Genomic DNA, 18,058 nt, shown 5'->3' on the forward strand with positions numbered 1-18,058 from the left:
TACAGAGGCAGAAACTGGTGAAAGAAGCATTTCGTGGTCACCTTCAAACACTGCGGCTGTCTTCGCTGGGACTCCGGAGCAGCACATTTGGTCCCTGAGCGTAAGGAGAGGTAAATGGATGGGAGGATTTTAAAACGTGTCTACTTCTGCAGATCTTCCATCAGAGCAGTAGCTGTAGCACAGCCTGTGAAGCAGGGAAATGCAATCACAGGATTGTTAGGGCTGGAAGGGGCCTCTGGAGATCATCTAGTCCACTTCTTCCCTAGGGAGCAGAAGCAGGCAGCCCAGGACACAATCTTGTTGCAGTCCCTTGTGTGCAGGACCTGGGGGTGGGCTGGCTCTGCCTGTCCCTGGGTGAGTAGTGATGCTTCCCTAAGATTTGCTGGGGACTCAGGAGCCACTGGACCCAGACCTGCTCAGGATGGCTGCAATCTCCTGCTGGGCTCTGCCCTGAGAGATGTCTGGGGTCCCTTCTGCCACTGAGGAAGTGACAGGGGGAGAAAGAGACGCATGGGTAGGGAAATGGAGCATCCCTGATCAGCACATTTCCCTCCTCCCCTTTCATCCCCCAGACACAAAGGCTGGCTGCTATTAACAGCTCTGAAGTGCACCTTGGTGCTCAGGATGTTGAGGATGCTCAGGGGATGGGTGTGCTGCAGTGACGATCACCTGCATGTGCATCCTGCAGTGCTGCTCCTCTGCTCGGCCAGGGAGAAGAGCAGGAGTGCACAACTCTGCTTTCCTGGCTTGGCTTTGCAGCTCAACACTCGTTTGTGGAAGGCTTCAGGGGACACTAGGCTCGTAAGTGAACAGTGGTGGCCTCTCAGCAGAGGCTTCACTGTGCCTAGGGGTGTGTGACTGCCTGTGCGTGTGGTGGGGATGGAGCCTTTATGCGTGTTGGCAGAGGTGTACAAGGCATTGCCTTCCCCAAGCAGAGCCTCTGCTGTGCAGGCATGAGTGCGTGGTCTCCAGGACCCTGCCTTATCCTTGCAATAGAGGTATAACGGGTGTGCTGTGTGCCCAAGGAGGAGCAGGTGGAGTGGGAATACATGGTCTGGGTAGGGCTGGGCAATGCCTGTGTGCCTTTGGATTTATGTATGTGCAGATCTGTGTTTCTGTGAGGTACTTTGGCACTGTGTGGTCTATAGTAGGGCACAGCAGAGCAGTGAGGGCTCTGCGTGGTGCTGGGGCCGAGCAAGCCCTGTGGGCACCTCTCATTTATTAGAGACAAACCCTGGTGAAATTCCACTGCTCCACAGCAGCCTCTGCGTGTTAACGTGGGGTCTTCTCTGCTGCTCTCTGAAGCCAGGTCGTAGCTCCTGCCAGCAGGAACCTCAGCAAGACTCTAAATAGCAAACCTTAATGTCCAATGCAGGGCAGAGATATGTGGTGATGAGAGATGGGGCTCTCTGGGCAGGACACCAGCAGGTTCCTGTGCCCTGGGGAAGGAGAGCACTTGCTCAGGTGCAGACACCCTTGTACACAAAGTCATGCATGACAGCATCTCCCTGCCAGGCCTGGCTTTGTGCTTGCACCCCTTATGAGTCTATTTTCTCATCCTTGGGCAGGCAGTGGGGCTGAGAGCCATGGGCTCGTTGTCATGCCATGACTCACTGGGGATGCTGTTGCCCCAGCAATGGCTGAGGAGCCAGCAGCATCTTTGATGGGGCGATGTGAGATCTCTTGGGGAGGGTGAAATGCTCTGCAAGACAACATAGCATCAGCAAGGGCTGGGGGTGGAAAACACCCCGCGGGGTTTGACCCTCTCTTCCTATGCTGCGTTCAAACCACATGAGGTGTCCTGCACGGCTGCTCCTTGTGTCTGTCTTCTGCTCTATGCAGGTCTCTGGGGCAGGGTTTGTGCCCACGGTCTCTTCACATGGAGGATGATGGCCAAGAATAACAGTCTGCAGAGCTCACCGGCCAACCACCACCCCTGCCCACCTGGGCAAGCCCGAGTGGAGGGAACAGGGCTCACCACGAGGTCAGGCTGGTCCCTGGTGGGGTTGGGGGAGGCAGGGCTGGGGAGGATCAGCTCTGTGTGTGGCTGAGACCTGGCACGGGCAGGGCTGGGATGCCCAGCCTGCTTCCTCCCATTCACCTGGCTGTGGGTGGGTGCCATGATGGCACAGTGTGACTGAGATCCCTCTCTTTCCCTGCTGCAGGACCTGCTCAACTCCAGCTGACACCTCAGAGCTGCAGAGAGGAACTCCCTCGAATGGAGGGGAGCAGCCGCCTGCCTCTGCCTTCCAAGGCAGGAGAACCTTGGCCAGGTACCTGCGTGTGAGCCTGAGCCTTCTGTACCTGGCTTTGACCCTGGGGTCAGCATCCCCTCCTGCTATATGGCATTCAGTGGCTGCAGGGACCAGCATCTGTGAATGGTGCCATGGAGAGAACTTCAGGAGGGAATGGTTTCATCACATTTGTGGGCCTGGGGGCTCCTTTCAGTTGCAGGCAGCCTCACTCTGTCCCATCACCCATGCTTTCCTCATGCCCCTGCGGGAATGGCAGCAGGACTGGGGAAGGAGCCATGGGACTCTGCCAGGGTGAGCCCTCTTGCTCATATTCTTGGTTCCACACCACAGAATCACAGAATAGTTAGAGTTGGAAAGGACCTTGAGATCATCAAGTTCCAACCCCTCTGCTGTGCCAGCCCCCTGCAGAACTATGAAGCAGTTCTGGATGGGAATATCAGATTTTAGAGGAAGCCCCTTGCTTTTAAATTGCCCTCTTCCTCCTTTTGTTGTTGTTACTTTATTACTAGCTCCCAGCTCTCTGGGTTAATGCCCTCCTTTTCTGCATGAACTAAGATGGACGCTTGAGGCTCCTGCACTGGCTCCCCCATCAGCGCCCCTGACATTTCAGCTGCCGACAGCATCCCGCAGCTCAGCCCCTGCTGCAGGAGGACCTGCACCAGGGAGCTCCGAGTGCAGCCCTGCCCATCGTGCACCTTTCCCTCACCAGACCAGTGCAGGCACTCTCTGCACCCCGAGCTCTGCACTGCAGCCTCCCCTCTCATCGGCTCTGTCTGGTGCCGACGCTGCCACCGCCGGGGCAGCCAGAGCAGAGCTCCCGGAGCGGGCTCTCAGGCTGGCGCTCCCCATCCCCGGGCCGGGCCGCTCTCCGCAGCGGGGCTCTGGCTCCTGGACAAGTCCTGTCCCCCGGGGGCTCCCCCCGCTCAGAAGTGAGGCTCCTGGGCCATGAGCTTCCCCTCGCCGTGGTGCTGAAGGCTCCTCTGGAGCTGCTGCCCTCAGGAAATGACCAAATGAGCATCACTGCAAGGGAGGAGAAAGGAAACGTTGGGGTTTAGAGGGACCTGTGAGTGTTTTCGTCTCAGCTGTAACCACTCCGCTGGTTCTGAAGCCTTCTCCTCGCTCTGACTCTTTCCTCTTTCCCCCATCCAGGATAGTCCGGCTGGTGATGGTGCTGAGGGACTGGGCCAGCAGGAGCTTGCACGAGGAGCAGCAAAAGCCAGACCCCTTCCTTGAGCGCTTCCAGGGCACCGAGTTCCAGGCAGCGGCTGCCAGAATCGCCAGTGACCTACAGGATGAGGAGACCGAGGAGGGAAACAAGAAGTAGGGTTGCTTTCCTGTGGCCACAGCCGTCCTTGGCTTAAGACAGCCATGCAGAGGGCTTGGGGGCTCCAGTGGTGATGGCTGATGGATGGGGATGGGAAAGGGAGTGGTAGGATGCAGTGGTAGGAAGGGTCCTCCCTGCCCTCTCCGGCCAGCCTGGCACATAGGACCTGGTAGTCTGTCCCTGTGGAAAAGACCTGGACTGTACCTTGCCTATGTGGCCTTCTCTTCCCTGGTGCATGCCCTGGTGGGAAGCACACATTGCATGGCTTGTGACAGCTAGCAGAGCTCCCCATTTCCAGAGCAGTTCAACACTAGGGTTGGTGTTTAGAGCCAGCCCTGGGTCTGTGAGGAGACATACCTTCAGCTTTTGTGCATATGGGGAGCTGGGGACAAGGCAAGGGATGTGGGATCTCCATACAGGAGACCACAGCAAGCACGAACACATGGGGTTTGCCAGTCTCATCATTGCAGGATGAAGGGAGTGTGTTTGCTGCCCTGGCCTCCCCAGGAGCAGATGCTGTGACGGCAGCTTTGTGAAAAGGCTCTTTCAAATCCAGCCCTTTCATCTCCTCAGCTCTCATTCCTGGTGCAAAGCTATAACCTGGCTTTTCTTCTGCTGGCTGATTAAAGGGCAAAGCTCATGGACTCCTCTGTACCCTGCCATTATCCGTGGTAATTAAAACACCAAGAAGCAATTGTTTTCTGTAGGAGAAAAAGATCTGAGCCTTGTATCCGGGCCTTTACTGGGCATGGAAATTGTTCTGCCCTGTGAGGTTAAGGAGAGATTGTTAATTATCAGAGGGAGATGAAGCATGCCCTGAAAGGGCTCCTGGTGCCATTGGACTCCTGAGGACATGGTGGTAACTTCTGCTGTTTTCTGGTCCACAGCTCCACAGGTAAGTACCATAGGGCAAGTAACCACAGGTAACTCTGAATGTGAGCTGCTGTGTCCCACAGCCATGGGAGACTCCATGGTTGCAAAGCCTTAAGGAAGAGGCAGATTCCCTCTTCCTGGGCTAACCCAGAGCTCTGGTTTCCACATGGCATGGGCAGCGCTGGTGATTTAAAGCTGGAATTACCATTATCAGCATTGTTATTGAGGTTATTAGTGCTTGTGGGTGTCACAACAGAAGTGTCTGGCTACGGGTGTCAGTGCTTCCAGTGTGCTGGGGACCAGGAAATCCCTATCTCAAAATCCATTAAAGTGGCTCTTTCTGAGCAAAAGATAAGCACTTCTAATGGGGAAGCTGGACTGCCAGCTTGTCTGTGCTGTATCCAGAGGGAGTGTGAAGGACTGCTGCTGGGTTTGTGCTGAGTGCTGCTCCCCATGTTCCGGGCACTGTGAGTGCTGCCGCCTGTGCCGCTGGGGAAGGAGACTTCAATGCAGAGGGTTTGCTTTTGAAGCTGTCAGAAGCAATGGGGTGGGCGTGGGGAATCTGTTGGCAAGTGGGTTGTTTTTTTCCTATCGCTGGAGGGAGTTTTCCATGTTCAAAAGTGGGAAAGGAGGGAGGGGAAAGAGTTTTGCCCTACCAGGCTGCAGCCACTGAGCTTATCTGCCCAGCTGCAGAGTTTCTCTTCCCCCCAGCTTCTCCAGTGAGATCTGGCTACCGGAGCACACACAGCTAATCTCAGAGTCCCAAGATGAGCAGGATCAAACACTTGGGAGCAGTTCAAAGGCTGGACCAGGACTGAGCAGGCTGCAGGCAGGCAGCTACAAGCAGCATGGTGATGGCAGCATTGCAATGCCAGCTCCCCTGGGTTGCTGCTCTGGGGCTTGGGCATCTCTTGGTGCTCTCACTGATCTGCAGAACACTTTCCTTCCTGCTCTAATTGATCTTCTTTTAAGATCTGTCTGGCATGGATCCATACCTCATCTGGGAGAGGTAATGTCATGTAACGAGAAGTTTTCTGATCATCCTCTTCCACACATCTGTTTCTGGCTTTGCCACTGTGGTGCTGGGTGTATGTAGGCTGCCGGCTCTGCCTTAATGTCCTACAGTTTCCTCTTCTGGTACATTAGTGAGCCCAGTTTTAGGGATAAAAAAGCTTAAACAGTGCTGGACATTTTTGCTCAGCACTGCTGGGATTGGTTTTATCTTACAGACTGGCACTCAAGCTGCAGCTATGTTCTAAACCAGTCCAGTGCAAGGGTTAAAAGATGGTTCCTTCCAACCATATTTTCTGTATTTAGCCCTTTATTTATTCATTGCCAGCTCTGGTTTCTCTCTGGTTCCAGGAAGAAATGGCAGATCTTTGTGGTGGACCCTGCAGGGGACTGGTATTACTGCTGGCTGGCTGTCATTGCATTTCCTGTCCTCTATAACTGGTGCTTGCTTGTAGCCAGGTGAGTTGGGAGATTGTAGGCTCCCTCTCTCCTCTATTCCTCCTGTTCACCTCGTTGTCATTGCTCAGCTGGTATCAGACAAATGACACTGGTGGTGCTGGGGCAGGCATGAACCTAAAGGAAAGGGATCCCCTGCTATCTCTGTGACTTCTATGGTGCAGAGGCAGAGCATCCATCCTCTGGCCCTGGTTGGAAAGGACCATGATTTTGGGGTAAAGCTGTAAGGTATACCTGGGAGGTGGTTTCAAGACATTGCTTCACCTACGTGAAGAGAGGGTTTTCAGAGAAGGGGGTTTTAATTTCTAGGAGAAGAGGGGCAAATGGCCAAGCTCTGTTGCAGGGTTAGGAGCCTCAGAATCAGCCTATGCATCTGTAGTAACTGGAGATGATATGGAGATTTGTTGGTCTCACCACCCTAATTTATGACCTTCCTCCAGGGCTTGCTTCAATGACCTGCAAGAGACCTATGTTGTCCTCTGGCTGGTGTTAGACTATGTCTCGGACTCTATCTACATTGGGGACATAGTGATCCGCCTGCGCACAGGTAAGCAGAAACAGAACCCTTGCTTGTGAGTGCTCCTAAAAGCGGAGATGATCTGCCAGGGAGAGACCTAATCTACAGCTCCATTAGAGGGAGGGTTTTGTCTCCCTTGGCAGTCACTAATAGGAAGCAGTCTCCACAGAAAGAATCTAATGAGAAAAATCTGAGAAACAGAGTCAGTTTCAGAGTGAAAGATTAATCATCCCAGCTTCCAGCTTCACCTTTGAATAATTGTACCAGATTACCTGCATTGCTATTAGTGTTCGGGCATAGTTGAAGGTCTGCATCTCTGATTTTGCATCAGTTCAGCTAATGAATTATCTACATGAGAAAACGGTAGAATTTAGTGTTCTCAGAACGTGGCAGGTAGCTGTACATTTCTGTTAGAACTGCAATAATTCATGACCTGGAGGATGGAAACCTTTGTGTCCCCATTTCTTCGTAGCAACAGACTAAATCCCTAAGTGGTATCTTTAGGTGGCTTTTGCCAGATGAAGGGCTTGAGTGTAACAAAAGCTTGTAAATGGAGTAGGTCAGGTGGAAATGGTAGTATTTGCATGACCCTGTGCATACATGTGCATGTCATCCCATAAAATATTTCTCAAAAACACTTACAAACCCTGCAGTAGAGTTGAACATTAGCCAAGATAATTCTGTCATGTGCTTGTCCATTAGGTTTCTTGGAACAGGGGCTCCTGGTTAAGGACACGAAGAAGTTACGGGATAACTACATCCATACCTTACAGTTCAAGCTGGATGTTCTCTCCATCCTGCCCACAGACCTGGTGTACTTCACTGTGGGATTGCACTGCCCTGAGTTGCGTTTCAACAGGCTGCTCCGCTTCTCCCGCATGTTTGAGTTCTTCAATAGGACCGAGACCAGAACCAGCCACCCCAACATCTTCCGCATCAGCAACTTGGTTCTTTACATCCTGGTCATCATCCACTGGAATGCATGCATATATTATGCCATCTCCAAGGCCATAGGGCTTGGAAAGGACAGCTGGGTCTATCCCAACATCACAGACCCTGAATACAGTAATCTGACCCTGGGGTACGTCTACTGTCTCTACTGGTCTACCTTGACTTTGACCACTATTGGAGAGACCCCTCCGCCTGTGACTGATGAAGAATACCTCTTTGTGATCTTTGATTTCCTCATCGGTGTCCTCATCTTTGCCACCATTGTGGGGAATGTGGGATCCATGATATCTAACATGAATGCCACTAGGGCAGAGTTCCAGGCAAAAGTTGATGCTATCAAACACTACATGCAGTTCCACAAGGTGAGCAAAGACATGGAAACCAAAGTCATCAAGTGGTTTGACTATGTGTGGACCAACAAGAAAGCAGTAGACGAACGGGAAGTCCTCAAGAATCTCCCTGATAAGTTAAGGGCAGAGATTGCCATCAACGTTCACCTGGAGACACTGAAGAAGGTGAGGATATTCCAGAACTGTGAGGCAGATCTACTGGTGGAGCTGGTGCTGAAGCTTCGCCCTCAGGTGTTCAGCCCAGGGGATTACATTTGCCGGAAAGGAGACATTGGGAAAGAGATGTATATCATCAAGGAGGGGAAGCTGGCTGTGGTGGGAGATGATGGAACGACACAGTATGCTTTGCTCACTGCAGGAAGCTGCTTTGGTGAGATCAGCATCCTCAACATTAAAGGCAGCAAAATGGGCAACAGGCGCACAGCCAACATCCGTAGCTTGGGGTACTCTGATCTCTTCTGCTTGTCAAAGGAAGATCTTATGGAAGCAGTCACAGAGTATCCTGATGCCAAAAGGATCTTGGAGGAGCGTGGCCGGGAGATACTAATCAAGGAAGGGCTGCTGGATGAGACGGCTACAGAAGAAAGCACGGAAGGGAAGAGCATGGAGGAGAGGCTGGACAGTCTGGCCTTGAACTTGGACACACTGCACACACGCTTTGGCCGGGTCCTGACAGAGTACAATGATGCCCAGAAGAAACTCAAGCAGCGCATCACTGTTCTGGAGTCCAAGATGAGGCAGCAGGATCTGGAGGACTTCTCTGATAGCTCAGACAGTCTGCTTGAGGATGAGGTGAAAGCTTTACTTGGTGGGACACCGTGAGGAGGTGCAGAGGTCAGCTGGGTGATGTCTGGCCTTCTGCTGAGACAGCGTTTGCTATTTCACAATGCAGATCCTAAGGCTGCCTTGCCAGGGACTTCCCTCAGGTCCTTAGCATTGCTGCTGCCACTGCCTTGATGGCAGCTCCTGAGATGGCCCCAAATGAGGTGATTGTCCTAGCTCCTCCTCTGGCCTGTCGCTTTTCATCTGAGACCTGGGACTTGGATCACTAAAAGGAGGAGAATGGCTAATGCCACTGTTAACATTTCTTTCCAGCTTCTGCAGGAGGTCTACGCCCATCACATCTTCTTCCTCCTATTTGCCTTAGTAGAAGGTGGGACATGAAGGCTGCATGGAGGGGTACCTGGAAAAGTTTACCTCCCATGTATGTTGTGGTGAAGGTCAAATCACCCTGAAATTAGAATTTGGGGTAAGATAAAAGGTTTTTTGTCATCTCTAAATTAAATTGTAGGGTTTCTGGTTTGGTTTTTTTTTTGGTTGGTTAGTTGTTTGTTTGTTTTTTTAATTACTGAGATGATTTTGGTTGCAGACGAGGTGGTTTCTGCTCTGCCTTTTCTCACAGCACCAAGAGCCCTGGCTCGCAGCTGTCCCTTTTCCTGTGATTTATGGACCCCGATCTTGCGGCTCGTTCTTTGCCGGCTCCGGACGGCGCATTCCCCCCTCCAGCATCCCCTGGGGAGCCGAGCCGCGCTGCCGCCCCGCTCAGCCGCTGTCGCCTTGCTAGTGCGGCGCGGCCGCCAGCAGGGGGTGCTGTGAGCCGCCGAACCGCCGCGCCTGCAGCCGCCGAGCCCGGAGCCGCAGGGGATGGCGGCGGCCGCAGCAGCCGGACCCTCGCTGGCGACCTGGGTTCGCGTCCCGCTGCGATGCCAAGAGCCCGGCAGGGGAACCTGGAGTGATTCCCGATGGAGCCGGAGCTCCCTGCAGGGAGAGTGCTCAGGCATTGGAACAGGCTGGCCAGGGCAGTGCTGGAGTCGCCGTCCCTGGAAGTGTTCACAAACCATACAGATGAGGCCCGCAGTGCCATGGGGCAGTGGGGGTCTTGGCAGTCCTGGGGTAACGGTTGGACTAATGATCTTAAAGGTCTTTTCCAACCTGGTTGTTTCTATGATTCTCAGTTCCCTTTTGCCGGCCCCATGCACCTAATCCGTGCCCCTCTCGCTTGAGAGCCTGGGGGCTTTGCATCTCTGCTGCTGCTGCTGAGCAGGGCTGGCCAGGGCATGCAGCCAGCCTGGGGCAGCGGGTGCCTGTGATCCCGCCTGGCCCGGGGACAGGGAAACTGCTGCCTCCGTGCTGGGGAACTGGCAGGTTAGGGGATATTCAGGCTTATTCCAGGGGAAAAACCCAAAAGGAAGCAACCCCCCTCGCTCCCCCACTTCTAATCCCGGATAATAATCCACACGGGAAATTGTAAACCTTCAGACAAATTACCCCAGAGGGTGGCTTTGTGAATGCAGAGCAGATCCTGCTTGTTTCCTCGCGGCGACAAGCCAGGAAATCAGAGACTGATGAACCGCTTGACAGGCCTGCTAATGAAATTAGCAGCAGCTCCATGGCTCTTTGGGTGCACAGGACAGGCAGATGTTGGAGTGGAGCACACAGCTGCACTCAGTTCCCAGCAGGGTGGACATGGGGCACATCAGATACAGCTTTGGCTGCTGCTCATTTTACAGATGGTTTCAGTAGGTACCTATCCCCCCATAGCCTCTCCTGGAGATGGGGAGCAGTGGGCTGCTTAAGGCTGCTCATCAGGGCTGACATCCAGGAGGAAAAGCTGAGGGTGCCCAGTGTAAGGGTCTGCTCAGCACCTTGCAGGGGCTTGCCCATGTACAGCGACACATTAAACTGTTTTATCTGTGTATTACCGGTCGTTTCCTTCTTTTAGGTCTCTCCCATTGCAAAAAATAATGCCCCATACCACAGAGGCTTTCTCAACTGTATGATGTGGGTGGGAGACATCAAATATAGATGAAATATATTGAGGTCAGACCAGGGGGAAATGTATGTGCCTCAGCAGGGTTCCAGTGCCATCCATTCCATTCCAGTGCCATCGAACCAGAGCTGCAGGAAAAAGGCTGGGATTCTCAGGTGTATCAGCCATGAATGTGTTATGTGGAACTGGGTTTCCCTCCCCTCTGAGCATCGCTTCTAGGAATGAAATCATCATTGCTGGATGATAGCCAGAAAAAGCTCTCATCCGCCTTTGGGAAATGTAAGTACCCAGTTCACAGCTGGGGGGAATGGAGAGACGTGCCAGGGCGCAGCAGTGATAACCCCTGCCTCCCTCCTGCCTGCTTCTTGCTTTTCTTAAGAGGTTCATGAAGAAGCCACTTTGGTGACTCTGAGCAAGCCCCTCTTCTCCTTAGGCAGAAGGCAGCAAGGCTGAGACTGCAGCACAGGAGAGCATCTGCCTTTGCCCCTTCGCCAGAGCTAATTTAGGTCAGCAGGCTGCAGGCAGGGTTCGTATGGGGTTTGACCACTGGATTGCAGAGTGGGCCTGGCTTTGAGCCCAGAGTCTGGCATGAAGCCTGCAGCTTCTGTGTCTTGCACCACAGCCCTGGTGGGAGGGTCTGTTGTGCAGGCAGTGCTGGGGAAAGGTGGGGGACACAGGGCTGTGAGGATGGTTGGCTCACGACTCACTGCGATACCTGATGGCTGGGCGTCTGGTGTGTGGAGTGAGAGGGGCAGCAGTGCAGCTGCTCTTAGCACTGCTGAGCTTGGTGACGGTCTTCTCCATGGTGTGTCACTGCAGCAGTCTGCACTGCCGAGATGCGGTCTGGCTGCCCAGCCAGGACCTCAGTGGTGTGAAGCAGTGGGCTCTGTGCTCCTGACTGCCTTGTGTCTCTCCTATGGGCTCAGCTCGAAAATCAGCAAAGTTTGGAGGCAGCTCTGCAGCATGGGCCCCTCTCAGCACTCCTTAAATAGTTTTCCCTCCTCCAGCTCCTGCCTCCTCTGTGCCGGAGGGAACCAAGACCGCCCGCCTGCTGCTGGTACTGCCTTCCCAGTAGTGAGGCACTGCATGCAGAGAGCTGCTGCGAGCAAGATTTCCCCCTGTTCTCTGGGGGCTGGGATGTGGAGGTGGTGTAGAAGGTCACTGGACTGCCGTGCAGCTCTTCCCTGGCGCGGGGATGGCTTGCCTATGCTCATTTGGATTCAAGAGCTCTGAAATCAAAGCACTGCCTCCTTCCCCTGCAGGTATGAGTGGGGTTTCAAAGGAAAGGCTCTATGCTCAGCAGCTTCTCATGGCCCATGGGTGATGCTGGATGTACTGTGGCTGGTCCTGGGTGATGGCTGGAGAGGACAGCCACCACCCACCAGTATAGGAGCTACTGTCAGAGGGCTTCTGGTGGTGCTGGGCAGCGTGTGTTTTCTTTGCAGCCCCTGGTGAATATCTGGGGACCTTCCTGAGGTGTTTTATTGAGTCTTGACTCACTGAGGTGTGTTCTGCCCTTTGGAGGGGGAGGCTGGTGCTGAGCACCCAGCATGTCATGGTGGGTGCTCAGTCTCAGTTTCATCCTGTGGAGGTCAACCCCTGTTCATGTGGTATGGAGCAGTATCCTCATCACCATGAGCACGTTTCTCAGCCATAGGAGTGGAGCCACAGTGGCTGACCATTGTACCCCTCTCATAGGTGGCATCATGCAGGTCCAGGTCAGCCTCTGTGTGAGCTCCCATGCCAACTGTCTCACTTGCTCCCTTCTCCTTCCCTGTTCAAATAGGAGGGTGCACCTCCTCCTCGGTTAAATAAGCAGAAGCACCCATTGCTTCCTGCATCAGAGTGTGTGTTGCCATGACAGCAGCTCAGGGTGATGGGTGAGCAGGAGGTGAAGCCACCTCAGCCATCTCCCTTGGAGGGATGGAGGGAAAACCTGGCATGCTTTCCCAAAACCCCTTCTCCCCAGAACCCACTGGCCTGGGGCTCCTGAGGGGGAAGGCCTCCTTACTGCATCATGGGTCTCTTCCTGTTGTCCTCCTCCTTAGCAGGGTTGCAGTGGTAGGGTCTGAGTTGAGTCTTGAAGGCAGGATCCAGGCTGGGTTCCGATGTCACTGACACAGGACTGGTTGCCTGTAAGCTTGCCACCTCCTGTGAGGACATCCACCTTGGCTGGTTCTGCCAGCCTCTGGGGTGGGAGACATGGCCCCTCCACATGGTTTATTTAGGGTGAGAGCCTGCAGAGCCAGGATCTGCAAGGAGGGATGCTTGTAGACTGCGGGTATCCTTCCCTTCCTTTATGGCTTCAGTCACCCTTGTCCCCTCCCTGCCCCAAGCAACACGTTTTTCCTGGACCTGTTCCTGAATATTGCCTGTTGGTCTCAGCCACAAGTCACATCACATCTTCGGGACTAGAGAGGGGAGGGAGGGGAAATACAGCAGAGGATTTAGGCTTATCCTTCTTGGAGACAGATAGAGTCTGTGATGGAGAGCGCATCCCTCTGCCTGCCTGGCTGGATTACCTGCAGTTGTAGCAGAACCTTTGATCTCCTCCAGTGCTGTGATCCCAGTGTGGGATGTGGGATGGGGGGCACCAGAGGGGTGGCCGCTGTGCTCTAGGAAGGGCCGCCGCAGTGCTTTGCTTGGTGGGATGGTCTGCCATAGCTTGGATGGAGGAGAGGAAAGCAAGATAGGCTGGAGGAGGAGGAGAAGAAGGAACCTAAACCTGTGCCTGCAATCCCTCATGGCTTTCCCTGGAGCTCAGAGGAAGCCCTGATAACACACCAGGCAGAGGGTGAAGATCCTCCCATGCCCATGATGTGGTTGCAAACCTTGCTGAGGAGGCTGCCAGGGTAGTTCTGAGGGTAAGAAGTTTTGGAGGCACTCTGGCACTTTTCTGGGAAGTTTTTGGAGCATATCCAGAGATGCCTATCCAACATCCTTGCCTGCAGGAGCATCCTTGCTTCTGAGCCCTCAGATGGTGATGCTGCACTTGGGTACCCTGCTGCCTGTGTAATCTAGGCCATGATGGCATCTGCTTGGTGTGTGTGATCAGAGGGATGGGGAGCAAGAGCAAGCTCCCAGTCCCAGTTTCTGGCTCTTTTTCTGGCCCCAGGAGGACAGCTGCCGGAAGCTACACAAGACAGAGGGGTGGGGAGATGGTGACATGGTAATGCAGAGCAGGAAAGCAGCAGTTTCTCACCTCATGGGTGGCTGTGGGTGCTTCTGAGCCTATTCATAGCTCTGTCACTGGCAGAGTGCTGTCTAGATGCTCCTCACTTGTCTCCTGAGTCACAAAGTTTCTGCTCTTGTTGAGAAGTGAGGATTCAGCAGCCACCTTCCTCTCCAGACAGACCCGCAATGGCCAGGAATGGGCAGCCTCAGCTCCCATCTCATCACAACCACCTGCCTCATCTCAGGAGCTGCATGTTTCTACTGAAAGAAACCTGAGTCCCTGGTGATGGGCTCCATCTCCCCTGCTCCCATTCCCATGCAAGCTACAGGCTCCAACTACAGTGCTAAAACCCATCTTGTAGCAGAGCAGATGAGCTGTAGACTAGAAGTTGTCTGTATTTGCTGGCCCCAAGCACCCTCCTAGTCCTGCATGTACCTGAGTCACAAAGACAACATCTGCTGGGTGTTTGCATATGGCTTCAAGATGTGAAGGTCAAGAAGGGATTGCAAGTGGTGACCTTTGAGCATGCTGTAGAAGCACATCCCAACCGTGCTTCTCCCTCATTTCAGGGGGTTGGTCATCAGCTAGGCTTACAAATTCATGGGGAATGCCAAGCTTCAGGAGGGTTCACATGGAGCTGGTGTAATGGGAATCTTGGAGACTTCTGTGGTGAAGAAAAGACCCAGTGTCTTGGGGACACCGCGTTGTAGGAGCATTGTTAGTGCGGAAGAGTCTTCCCCATGGTAAGAAATCACATGGAGCAAAGATACACCCATGTGGAGCATCGCAATCCTGCTATCCCCTTTTCTCCCAGGCTCCTCATCCCCCTTTCCCACCGGCTTGTTCAGAAGAGTTTTGAATGCCACATGAATCAATACTTTTAATTAGCTGCCATTTCTCATTTCTGCTTTATTGCCTGGGTAAGCAAATTGAAAGTGAGCATGTTGTGGTGGGCTCTAAGCACAGGATGTTTCTTGCCCCTGGGAGGCTGCCAGGCACCAGGGTAGGGGCTGAAGAGAAGAGGTGGGGGGACATACAAAGGAGCAATGCCTGTCTTGTTTGGGGTGCTGGGGGGGGAGCTGAGCAAAGTGCCCCTGTTGAGATGAGGGGCATGGGGCCACCCAGCTCTTGACCAAGCTCCTCTGTGTCTTCACCTGGTTTTCCTAGTGGGAAAAGGGACTGAGAAGGGGAAGCCGGCATGGGAACACAGAGGGGTTTTGCAGCCCCACACAATGGCAAGTTTTAGCATTGCACAGTGAGGTAGAGTGTGGGGATCTCTCAGGCCCATGCCAGCCTTCAGGACAGTACCTGTCACATCTGTCCCCAGGAGCATCCTGTGGGAAGCTGCAGGGGATGTAGCATAGAGGGATGGACCTTGCTTGGGGTTGGTGTGGAGCTGAGCTCTTGTTTATGGGCAGATGCCCTGAACTCAGCCCTTTTCCAGCCCTGCAGCATCCTTCCAGCCCTGCACAGAGATAGGTTAATGCATTGATCAGATCCCAGCAGCCACAGGAGGATGTCCTCTGCCCTAAAGAGTGATCCTCCTGATCTCCATGGGTGGGAGCAAACGGCTCCCTGCTGCTACAGGTGTAATACTCTGAGGAGCTTATACAAACTGGTAACAGGCTGCTGTCTGTGTGGGTATAGAGGTACTTTCCTATGGGCAGACTTGCCCTTTGCAGAAGTTTAAAGCCTCCCTTTGCTGCTTCTGAGCTGGGCCGCTCCTGGGAATGTGGCATGTCTGATGTGAGCTGTCACTGCTGTCTGCTTAACTTGCCTCTGCAGCGGTATTAGCAACAGACTGAGATTAAACCTCCCTGCTTTTCCACTGTGCCTTCGTGTGCCAAGGCCTTTAATCAAGGTGGGGACTGGCTGCTGAAGGCTTTCAGAAGTCACAATGGCTGTGGTGGGCAGCTCTGCAAGGTGGAAGGGATGAGATAGTCTGTTCCCTGACCCACACGTGTTGCTTTGCAGGGAGGGAGAGCTGAGAAGGTCTCTGTGAATGGGGTGGTGTTGAGCTCCCTGCGTCCCATCCATCCCAGGAGGCAGGGCAGGACAGAGATGCATTAGCTGAGCTGGGGGATGTTATCCACCAAAAGCCAAACTCACTTCCTTGTGCCAAACCAAGGATTTATTGTTAGTCTAATTAAAACTTTAAACAGTATAAGCAAAAATGCAATGACGAGTTGTTATTGTTAGTCCAGTTAAAGTGATACTAACGCTGACAGCTATTGATCCTACAATCAATACTTAACAAATACCATCAGCAGAGCTGCAGTTACAATCTGCTGTGCAAGTAAACGCTGGTATTTCCCCCATGGCACTGGGCTCCCCCTGGGTGCCTTGGGAGCAGGCAGTAGGGGCAATGAGCCATTACCCTCCTCAGGTCTTGGCCAGGGTGGCATTCACCATGTAGGTTTTTTCCTTCTCTCACTTGAGGCTGGTTTTGTGTTCCAACAGGCCTTATGCTTGGCTCTTTCTTCACTGGGATGCGAGTTTATGTTGCATATGTGACTTGAGTAGATCCGATGCCTTGCGCATACCTGGGACATCGGCTCTCTGATGGTCCTGTTCCCCTGGGAGGATTTTGCTCAACTCCCACGTTTGCATTGCCATCCCTGAGATGTGTGGCCTTTGCATCCTCTGTGCCCACATCTTCGAGGCGTGGGCTCGTAATGCTGCCACTGCAGCTTATTCTGGGGCCTTCGGTAGCTCACCCTACCTCAACTGAGGACTCTGTAATCATCTATTTATGTCACACTTACGAACAGCAAGTATTCTACTCCACAAAGAGCCTTCTCTGCTTCCCTTCTGCCTTCTCCCTCTCTCCAGGTTTCCAGTCCCCAGCTGATGGCTGTCTCAAACAAGGGTCCCTGGGCCACCTCTCGCATCCTCCGTGGACTCATTCAGTGAGTCTTATTCCTATTCAAGCCCTTTGATTCCTGCCAATTTCACCATTATCCAGATGCGTATAAGTTTGGGACTGCTCTGTATCCTGTGACCTGGATAATGTCTGCTTTGAGATTTCCTACTGCAGCATCTCCCTGGCAGTGAATTGAATGGTAAGACTTGTGTGAAGGTCTGCCTTGTGCTGCTGCTCTCTGGGTTCTGATAGTGCACTGGTCTTGAAGGGAAAACTCCATTAGGAAAAGAAAAAACATTGAATGCCAAACCTTGAATGTAGCCAGGAGGCACAATGCGGTCTGACAGTTCCTTTGGCTTGTCAGAGCCACTGAATGATGGGTGCCAGTGGGCTGCTGTCTTTAAAATGACCTTTTGTGAAAGGCAAAGTGAGGGAAAATGTCCCTTAATATAAAAAAACCCAACCACCAAAGTTTATGGAAACCTTTCTACTGCAGAACAGTGGCAAAGGTTCCCTGTAAGCTGTCCTTGGCTTGATTGCTTTCTGCCAGACACGAAGGGCATAGCTGTGAGAACTCAGACTTATGGACCTGCTTGCATGGAGTAGTTGGCTCTTACTCCTTTTCCCTACCCCAACCTTGGTCTTGGACCAGGAGGATGGCAAAGCTTCCTGCTGATACACCTCAGGGTGACAGCACAGGTTGTGTTATCTCCAGAGCCAAGCAACAGCCCAGAAAATCCCAGCACCCGACCCAAGGTGACTGTTGTGCTGCCATGCACTGACCCGCTCAACTCGCCAAACTTCATGACAGTTGGACATCCCGGTGCTTGTGGGTGTCACTCTCCATATGCTACATGCACACTAAACCTGTGCTTTGGGGGTGTCCAGAGGTGGGGCCTCCGGAGTGCTGGGTCCCACAGAAAAGCATCCCAACATGGAGCAGACCCTATGCGAGGTCTTCAGCCCTGCCAAGCCCTGGGGAGGGGTGGCCATGCAAGCTGGGCATCCATCAGCTGAAGCCCTCTGGAACGTGGCTGTCTGCTGAGTTAGGAGGGACCTTACCACCCGCTCTGGACAGAGGATCCTTGTTCTTCGCTTTGTGCCGCTTGCCACAGCATGGCCCACATTAACCATCATGAGTTAACAAGCCAGGGTAAGTGATGGGGCTTTGTTCTTGGCCTCTCTTTTTCCCAGTTCACTTTCAAAGACATGAAAGGTGAAAATAAACCAAGAGCAGCTCTGAGGGCGTGCTTCCATCCTCCCCCTTTTCTCAGTCTTATTTCATCTGCCTTTCCCTGTTCCCTGCTTTGCCCTGCTGCACCCTGATACTGAGCTGACACTGCTGTCAAAGATGCCCTTATCTCCAAGGGTATGCCGGTGTTTTGGATTCAGAGACAGCATTAAGATCGAGGTTCTGACTAATCTCCTCTGATAAGGTGCAGTCACAGGGCAGAGGGTCTGACATCACCGCTCAGGTTTATATTTATCCCTTTCCTAGGTGCAGCCAAGGGGA

General features: G+C 53.2%; 1 protein-coding gene across 3 annotated transcripts; it reads left to right on the forward strand.

Annotated features, from left to right (window-relative positions):
- Nucleotides 1–218: 218 nt before the first annotated feature.
- Nucleotides 219–9,030, forward strand: CNGA2 (cyclic nucleotide gated channel subunit alpha 2). 3 transcript variants are annotated; one of them, XM_062640517.1, is made up of 6 exons: nt 219–1,984; nt 2,166–2,273; nt 3,405–3,575; nt 5,815–5,922; nt 6,360–6,466; nt 7,139–9,030. In XM_062640517.1, exons 1-6 carry the CDS (start codon nt 1,887–1,889, stop codon nt 8,557–8,559), a joined length of 2,013 nt encoding a protein of 670 aa, XP_062496501.1. In that variant the 5' UTR covers nt 219–1,886; the 3' UTR covers nt 8,560–9,030. The 3 variants fall into 3 exon arrangements, with proteins under 3 accessions (XP_062496501.1, XP_062496502.1, XP_062496503.1); XM_062640518.1 differs by lacking the exons at nt 219–1,984; nt 2,166–2,273 and adding an exon at nt 3,234–3,318; XM_062640519.1 differs by lacking the exons at nt 219–1,984; nt 2,166–2,273 and adding an exon at nt 4,153–4,250 and having other exon boundaries at nt 3,468–3,575.
- Nucleotides 9,031–18,058: the final 9,028 nt, after the last annotated feature.

Source organism: Pezoporus occidentalis, unplaced genomic scaffold, assembly GCF_034315485.1.
Source record: "Pezoporus occidentalis ecotype Australia unplaced genomic scaffold, CSIRO_AGI_Poc_V1 ctg65, whole genome shotgun sequence".
Lineage (NCBI taxonomy): Eukaryota > Metazoa > Chordata > Aves > Psittaciformes > Psittacidae > Pezoporus > Pezoporus occidentalis.

Bases quoted from the DNA above. Each gene is read 5' to 3' on its own strand.
- CNGA2 (XM_062640517.1), top strand. From the start codon at position 1,887: ATGATGGCCAAGAATAACAGTCTGCAGAGCTCACCGGCCAACCACCAC. The intron at 1,985-2,165 runs GTCAGGCTGGTC...TCCCTGCTGCAG, and splicing joins GGAACAGGGCTCACCACGAG to GACCTGCTCAACTCCAGCTG. The intron at 3,576-5,814 runs GTAGGGTTGCTT...CTCTGGTTCCAG, and splicing joins ACCGAGGAGGGAAACAAGAA to GAAGAAATGGCAGATCTTTG.